Here is a 9215-nt window from a genome sequence, read left to right on the forward strand (position 1 = left end):
AAAAACGGGGGACTTTAGTCCAGCATACATACTCCAGTTCGTTCGAGTAAATCCATACATAGGCACATACTGCTGTTATATGGCGTTATGTGTCTCCCGGTTCAGTTTGTCGCAGTGGTTCAAAAAGAACACAAACGCAAATTAAACATAATTTGCAATTACATTTAACCAATCAGTCAATTTTTCTGACAACGTAATATCCCTTTTGATTGGGGTTGTGCCGGAACATGATTGTTATTGTCATTTTTTAAAAACATATATAAAATGCAAATATTCAAATAAACATAAAACTTTCAGTTTATGTAAATTTATTTGAAAGTTGATTAAAAGAAAATGACTATGTACACATTACACTTAAATATCCATTCATGATCAGGCAATGGACAACAACACACTAATAACTTAAAACTCCTGCAATTCAAGTGCATGACTGAAAAAAACCCCCATCTCATAAAAGGTACACTTACACAATCACATCCACTTAAGCAGATTCACACCATAGCACTACAAGTGCAACAGTTAAAACTTCTGCTTGGCACTTCAGTGAGTTGCCTGATTCCAGAGAGTCTCATGGAGTTGATTATGTGCCCCTAAGCAAGTCCACTTCAATGTGAAGCAGTCATTCAGTGCCTGCAGGAAGAATTCTTCCTCCAGTGCTGAAATTGGAGTGTCTGAAATGTTCTGTTCATCTATCCCCAATTCACCACAGCCTATTGGGCTTCAGAATCACCAGCTCCAAGCCAATCTAAGAACTTAGTACACTACAAGAGTTTGTAGTGGTTATCTCCATAGTGTGCTGCAATGATACATCAGCGCAGTTGTGACACATATGATTCTATGACCTGTGGACGAGAGGACAAGAAAGGAGACCAGGTAAGACTGTTTTTTTTTTGTAAACTGTTGCAATTTTTCAATTCAATTCAATTCAATAAAAAAAAAAAAAACAATTACAAAACACTCCACCTTTGCCGTTTCTCCTACAGTTCCTGGAACTGAACTTAAGTGTCTCTTCCCCTCCCACAGTTCAAGAAGCATCGTCTTCATTGCATGAACATTCCTGCTGGATGCAAACATATTCAGTTACACCTTCCAGCAAACATTAATAAGTTGTTCTGTGATTTTTATTTCCGTATATACAAATAAAAATGAAGCACCTGTCATTTGAAAAGCCATCATGCAAGCTTTTGTTGTTTGTGGAGAGCTCAGACCACCATTTTTTAATGATAGATTGAACCCAGTGTAAAGCTATAATGAGGTGTCTGGAAAAGATTCAACCATTTAAAAGATTAATTTAAACTTGGGCAAAATGTATAATGACAATAAATAGCAATGACAAATAAAAAATACAGGACAAAATACTTACTCTTCATATTTAGTGTTAAGAATCATTTTCACTTGTGGTAAAAGATCAACACAACAGCCTATTGAAACACACGATTGTTCTTCCTGAAGACTATAGAGGGAGAAATTAGTATAAAACAACATGTCTAGCAAAAGTCAACAAACTTTGACTTTAAATGGGTTTTAATTAGGCTACCTTTTAGTAAGTACAGGCAAACAATCAACAAGCACCCCTGTGTCTTGTATTCTGGAAAAAAAGTAAATTGGTTACTATGGTATTCATAAAAGAATTGCAAGCATCAGTTATGCCAAAAAACAGCGGAAAAAGGGCCATTTAGCATGCTGTAAAGACAAATCTATAAATGCCTGCAATACACTACCATTCAATGTTTCTAAAAGATGCCTCTCTTGATCACCCATGGCTTCATTTATTTGATCAAAAATACAGCAAAAACATATTGTGAAATATTACAATTTCAAACTTTTCTATTTTAATATATTTTAAAATGTAATTTATTACTTGAATCTTCAGCCATATCAACCTTCAGAAATAATACTAATATGCTGCAGGTTTTATTTATATATATATATATATATACACACACACACACACACACACACACACACACACACACACACACACACACACACACACACACGTCAGTTTACCAGTTTACTGGCAGTAACTGGGCAAGGCTGTCGCTGAGAGAAAAGTCTGTCTGAAAAGCGTGTTTTTTTTAGCACAAGAGCCTTGCCAGAAACAGCCCTCACTGTTCTACAAGACCCTCAAACCCCTCTTTCGCTGCTCTCTTTTTTTGTACATGTGTTCACAATAAAATGTCCTGAACACACCCACACACACACACACACACACACACACACACGTCAGTTTACTGAGACTTTAGATCAATTTAAAGGGATAGTTCACCCAAAAATTACCCCATGGTTTACTCATCCTCAAGCCATCATAGCTGTATATGACTTTCTTCTTTCAGATGAATACAATCAGAATTATATTTTAAAATGTCCTGGCTTTTCCAAGCTTTATAATGGCAGTGAATGGGTGTTGAGATTTTGAAGCCCAAAAAAATGCATCCATCCATCATAAAAAGTACTCCACTTGGCTCTGGGGGGTTAATAAATACCTTCTGAAGCTAATCGATGTGTTTGTGTAAGAAAAATTTTCATGTTTGGGTGAACTATCCCTTTAATGCATCCTTGCTAAATAAAATAATTAACAAAAAAAAAACTGTTAACCTGTTCAAATATGCAACTAGTTCACTTGCGTTCTTCCGCCAAAGAGTCAAAGCAACATTCAGTCTCAGATTTCTTCCAAAGAGCACATGAGTCATTGCTTCATGGTCCTTTGATAACTGAAATAAAAACAAACGATTAGTGCAAATAATACAAAGTTAGTACAAATAATAAAATTTTATTATAGATCACACTTTGCCATGATTGATACTGCAGATATAGAGGGGTTGAAGATTTTAGAATCAACACAGGAACGTTTTAGCTTAGAATGACAAAAACATAGTCAGCAAAAATATTAGCATGAGCATGCAGCATATCGCACCTCAGTGAAATAATCACTGTATTTGGAGCCAGCTCCTGCCATTTTTGAGGTGTCTGTTGAGTTCACAGGGAACCCACAGTTGTCACTGTAAAGAATAGCCTGCACGTCATCAGCACAGGTCAGTTCATTTTCTTTGTTTGCCATGTCAGATGTCCTGCTTGTGGTGGGCGATCTCCGACATACTCTTGATCCCACCCCAGAGTGACGTGTTTTCTTCTTGCTAACCACCGCTCGCTTCGCTTTGCTGTATTTGTGCACACAATGGCCCACTGGAAATCTGTGGGATGGAGAATAATGCTTGCTCATATCTTCAAACTGACATTTTACAAAATCAGCTTGTCAAAGCAAGGAATAATATAAATGGTCATTGAGTTGCTATGGTCCAAAAACATACCTCTCTTGATCGGTTTCGTCCTTAAGTGAATAATCCACCTGAAAAGAGATCACAGTTAAATCTAGCATTCCTAAAGGCTTGAATATACTATACGACACTTAAAATCTGACACAATCTGGACTAAAGTCGTGTAGTGTATTACAGCATTAAAATACTGAAAATTGTATTTGTAAACTGAAAAGCCCCTATTAATCCCAACCAGCACATACACTACAAACAATTTGTCTATTTTAAAGCAATTTTTGAAACAATTCCTCTTACCTCCCTCATGTTTTTCTCATCTCCAGAACAAACCATACGTTTGAGAACATCATGGGGCTGGGCCTGCTTAAGCCTGTGGACTTCTGCATTACTTCCAACATGACTTCCAGTGGCCATAATAAGGGACTCTGAAATACAATGGCAAAACACATTATCTGGCACAGGATGCATGATGTTAAAGTAAAACAGCTGCAGTTTGTTTGCTCAAAGCCTCCAATGTGTAGCTTCTTCTTTAGAGATTGGATTTGGAACCATTCTATAATCAAATTCGTACGCAAACGAATCAACTAATCTTCATGAAATATTTCAATGTAAAGCTTTTGCTATTGTTAAGACAGTCTGGCACAGTAGCAGATTTTGACTAAATAAAATGTTTGGTTCCCAGAACGTTCAGTGAGCATTAGTTTTCATTATAAAATAAAACCTAAAATAACCATTAAAGAACATGTATAGTCTCTTTAGGTTGTCACAAAAAAAAAGATACACAAAACGTTCCTAGAACGTTATTACTTGGTTCCAAAAATAACCAAACGGGATCCATATGCTAACGTTAAGGGAGCGTTTTGAATTTGCTAGAATAAGAGCAGTTCATTAGGGCTGTGTCTCAAAACCTACACAGACAATACTATATACATATTATGCACAAGTTATGACATACCATGCTAGTGTAAATAATATCGCATAATTCATTACCACACACACACACACACACACACACACACACACACACACAAAAGAGATGCTTTGTCATTTTAAAACGCACGTCTTACCACGTAACGTTAGCACGTTAAGCTGAGTCAGAGGAAGAGGACAAGTCTATGAACCGTTTGAATCAGACGTAACTAGTAAGTTTCAAATTAACAATCTATTATTCCTGGTAAATGTCCAGATCTGTCAGACGGAGCATAAGGCCTCCAATGATGTGACGCTGCTGTTTAGGTTCAGGGTTTGGTAGCACTGGCGAGCTAATTAGGTCAAATACATTTTGACAAAGTCAATAATCTTTGACTAAATTGCAAAAGACAAGTCTAGAGATTAGTCTACACTCACACTGGCCTGTGCATATCAAAGCAGGTGATGAAACACACCAGATAGCTAGTTGCTAAACAAAAACAAGTCAGGCTAATCACCTGCTAGCAAACAAGGACTTAGCACGTACAAAACCTATAACATGTACAACGCTATCAAACTGTATTTCGTAAGCACCCACCATAACATTGTGTAAAGTTGTCTATGCATCCTAAACCACTTTATATATCCGAGAGCGTTGCCATGCACAACCAGGAAGACACGGGAATTTGAGTAGATTTCAGAGGGAAGGAAGGACCTTTCAAGTAAATACAAACTTGAAATGCTGAGAATGGGTGAAGCGACATCTGATGGGGCATAATGGAACTGCTCGGCTTTGGAAAACGACATTTCAGTAGTTTATCCATGAAACACCATAGTCGGAATTGCACACTCTTAAGAATTTTCTCAGCGAACTTCATGAGGTGCATCGTGTGATGCTTTTTCAAATGAATAAATAAATAAAAATCCGTGTTTCTTGTAGCTAGTCCAACATCCATTTTAAATCAGTGATTCTTAAACGTTTTGACTCACCATGTAGGCTAGATATTTCCGGTATTTCTTTTGCAATTATGACCAAAGTTTTTTTTCCCAGACCTTTTTTTAGGCTAATAGAAACTGGTTTTGATATTAAATTAACATGACTCTTTTGTTTCATTCTAGAAATTTCCAGAAAGGTATATGTTCTTCAATAAGAAAATATAAAATAATAATGAAAGTTAAAGTTTAGTTGCAGTTTACATTTTTTGAAATTTTAATTTAAATAGTATTTAAATATATTAATCATATTTTATCAGTTCAAATACTTCAAAGTCATCCTGCAGCCCCTTTGGAGGTTTAAGGTCCCCTATAGTGGGCCCCCTGGTTCAGAACCACTGTTTTATATAGGTAATTAAAAAAGCATAAGCTTTAGTTAAAAAGGTCTTTAAGATCATCAAAAACATACATTAAGTAGGTTTCAGTGTGCTTTTAAGTATTTGCCTTCTTGAGGCAGAAATATACTCAGAAAAGTTCAACATCACAAACAAAGGGCCTTAATAATTATCACTGTAATGTAATGCCACTTTAATCTTCAGTAGGTATCTTGTTAGAATTGATTTTTGTTAATGGTAAGTTCCTTTCGCATCTCATGACCTTAAGTTCAAAGGTGTTAACAAAGGTGATGGCTATTACGGCAGTGCTGATGTGATCATTAGGCCATGAAATGCTCCCACAAGCTGGTATAATGTGACATAGTTACTGTGATATAAGCACTTAGAGGTTTTTAGGTTGGCATCATACAGATTCCATTTGAAAGCAGATAAAGACAAATTTCCGTTATGAATCATCTTTCACCACGGTTCACTTACTGTAACTCAGTCATAATAAATATACAGTTAAGATAGTGAAGTTCAGCCAAACCACTTTTGGATTTAAATAGTACAGTGAATATTGTCAGGAAGATTTGTGAACTGAACTGAAATGAATTTGAATGTACAGAAGCAGCGCACTGCCAGCAGACAGCCATCATTTTTTATCAAACTCTTTTTTGTTCTAAAATAATTTTGAGCTGAAGTTAAGCAACAAAAAAAAATCAATACCATTTCTTGAAGAATGTGTCATGGATGACAAATCTTACCACAGTTCAAATAAAAAGCTGCTGAACTGATGGGGAAAACTGAGTAAAATAGCCGACATTAGGACTCAAATTCAGACAGCCACAAAAATTCACCAACCAGTTCCACCCTTATTTGGATTGCGCAAGTCTTTCAATAAAAATAAAAATAATAATAGTGACTCTTTCAAGAGTCACTATTAGACTGCAATAATAACTACTATTTCAATATATGTAAAAATAGTCTAACCAAAAAAGTCTAAAGATAAACAGACTTCTTTAGTTTTTATTGGAATGAAAATGGCAGACACTGGGAAGCAAAAAATAAATTTTTCACTGCACTCATTTAAAACAAAATATTGGAATTACTTTCGACTGACTTATATGTGATTTTATATACTTAAATACAGGCACAAGCATTCATTTGGCAAAAGTTTCTAATGTACACTACAGTTCAGAAGTTTGGGGTTGGTAAGATTTCTTGAATGTTTTTAAACAAAGTCTCTTATGCTCACCAAAGCTGCATTGATTTGATGCAAAAACACAATAAAACGGTACTGTTGTGAAATATTATTACAATTTAAAATAACAGTTTTCTACATAAATATATTTTAAAATGTAATTTAGTCCTGTGATGACAACGCTGAATTTTCAGCAGATTCAGATTCTTTTGTAACATTATAAATGTCTTTACTGTCACTTTTGATTAATTTAATGCGTCCTTGCTGAATAAAAGCATTAATTTCTTTCTGCCGGTCTGTCTTACCACTCAGTCGTAATAGACTGTTGTATTCGCTCCCCCCCCCCCCCCCCCCCCTGTGATGACAACGCTGAATTTTCAGCAGATTCAGATTCTTTTGTAACATTATAAATGTCTTTACTGTCACTTTTGATTAATTTAATGCGTCCTTGCTGAATAAAAGCATTCATTTCTTTCTGCCGGTCTGTCTTACCACTCAGTCGTAATAGACTGTTGTATTCGCTCCCCCATGAGGTGCATCGTGTGATGCTTTTTCAAATGAATAAATAAATAAAAATCCGTGTTTCTTGTAGCTAGTCCAACATCCATTTTAAATCAGTGATTCTTAAACGTTTTGACTCACCATGTAGGCTAGATATTTCCGGTATTTCTTTTGCAATTATGACCAAAGTTTTTTTTCCCAGACCTTTTTTTAGGCTAATAGAAACTGGTTTTGATATTAAATTAACATGACTCTTTTGTTTCATTCTAGAAATTTCCAGAAAGGTATATGTTCTTCAATAAGAAAATATAAAATAATAATGAAAGTTAAAGTTTAGTTGCAGTTTACATTTTTTGAAATTTTAATTTAAATAGTATTTAAATATATTAATCATATTTTATCAGTTCAAATACTTCAAAGTCATCCTGCAGCCCCTTTGGAGGTTTAAGGTCCCCTATAGTGGGCCCCCTGGTTCAGAACCACTGTTTTATATAGGTAATTAAAAAAGCATAAGCTTTAGTTAAAAAGGTCTTTAAGATCATCAAAAACATACATTAAGTAGGTTTCAGTGTGCTTTTAAGTATTTGCCTTCTTGAGGCAGAAATATACTCAGAAAAGTTCAACATCACAAACAAAGGGCCTTAATAATTATCACTGTAATGTAATGCCACTTTAATCTTCAGTAGGTATCTTGTTAGAATTGATTTTTGTTAATGGTAAGTTCCTTTCGCATCTCATGACCTTAAGTTCAAAGGTGTTAACAAAGGTGATGGCTATTACGGCAGTGCTGATGTGATCATTAGGCCATGAAATGCTCCCACAAGCTGGTATAATGTGACATAGTTACTGTGATATAAGCACTTAGAGGTTTTTAGGTTGGCATCATACAGATTCCATTTGAAAGCAGATAAAGACAAATTTCCGTTATGAATCATCTTTCACCACGGTTCACTTACTGTAACTCAGTCATAATAAATATACAGTTAAGATAGTGAAGTTCAGCCAAACCACTTTTGGATTTAAATAGTACAGTGAATATTGTCAGGAAGATTTGTGAACTGAACTGAAATGAATTTGAATGTACAGAAGCAGCGCACTGCCAGCAGACAGCCATCATTTTTTATCAAACTCTTTTTTGTTCTAAAATAATTTTGAGCTGAAGTTAAGCAACAAAAAAAAATCAATACCATTTCTTGAAGAATGTGTCATGGATGACAAATCTTACCACAGTTCAAATAAAAAGCTGCTGAACTGATGGGGAAAACTGAGTAAAATAGCCGACATTAGGACTCAAATTCAGACAGCCACAAAAATTCACCAACCAGTTCCACCCTTATTTGGATTGCGCAAGTCTTTCAATAAAAATAAAAATAATAATAGTGACTCTTTCAAGAGTCACTATTAGACTGCAATAATAACTACTATTTCAATATATGTAAAAATAGTCTAACCAAAAAAGTCTAAAGATAAACAGACTTCTTTAGTTTTTATTGGAATGAAAATGGCAGACACTGGGAAGCAAAAAATAAATTTTTCACTGCACTCATTTAAAACAAAATATTGGAATTACTTTCGACTGACTTATATGTGATTTTATATACTTAAATACAGGCACAAGCATTCATTTGGCAAAAGTTTCTAATGTACACTACAGTTCAGAAGTTTGGGGTTGGTAAGATTTCTTGAATGTTTTTAAACAAAGACTCTTATGCTCACCAAAGCTGCATTGATTTGATGCAAAAACACAATAAAACGGTACTGTTGTGAAATATTATTACAATTTAAAATAACAGTTTTCTACATAAATATATTTTAAAATGTAATTTAGTCCTGTGATGACAACGCTGAATTTTCAGCAGATTCAGATTCTTTTGTAACATTATAAATGTCTTTACTGTCACTTTTGATTAATTTAATGCGTCCTTGCTGAATAAAAGCATTCATTTCTTTCTGCCGGTCTGTCTTACCACTCAGTCGTAATAGACTGTTGTATTCGCTCCCCCCCCCCCCCCCCCCCCC

At 35.0% G+C, this 9215-nt stretch overlaps 1 protein-coding gene across 4 annotated transcripts; it reads right to left on the reverse strand.

Moving 5' to 3' along the window:
* Window positions 1–311: 311 nt before the first annotated feature.
* On the reverse strand, window positions 312–4947 carry katnbl1 (katanin p80 subunit B-like 1). Of its 4 annotated transcripts, none has more exons than XM_016294338.1 (10): window positions 4343–4724; window positions 3573–3700; window positions 3312–3349; window positions 2918–3194; window positions 2599–2714; window positions 1538–1588; window positions 1364–1453; window positions 1155–1259; window positions 964–1060; window positions 312–842 (listed from the first exon to the last, which is right to left on the reverse strand). In XM_016294338.1, exons 2-10 carry the CDS (start codon window positions 3687–3689, stop codon window positions 810–812), a joined length of 924 nt encoding a protein of 307 aa, XP_016149824.1. In that variant the 5' UTR covers window positions 3690–3700; window positions 4343–4724; the 3' UTR covers window positions 312–809. The 4 variants fall into 4 exon arrangements, with proteins under 4 accessions (XP_016149824.1, XP_016149818.1, XP_016149838.1 ...); XM_016294332.1 differs by lacking the exon at window positions 4343–4724 and adding an exon at window positions 4783–4947 and having other exon boundaries at window positions 313–842; XM_016294344.1 differs by lacking the exon at window positions 4343–4724 and adding an exon at window positions 4783–4946 and having other exon boundaries at window positions 316–842; window positions 964–1057.
* Between the last annotated feature and the right edge of the window lie 4268 nt (window positions 4948–9215).

Source organism: Sinocyclocheilus grahami, unplaced genomic scaffold (assembly GCF_001515645.1).
Source record: "Sinocyclocheilus grahami isolate Dianchi unplaced genomic scaffold, SAMN03320097.WGS_v1.1 scaffold15.1, whole genome shotgun sequence".
Lineage (NCBI taxonomy): Eukaryota > Metazoa > Chordata > Actinopteri > Cypriniformes > Cyprinidae > Sinocyclocheilus > Sinocyclocheilus grahami.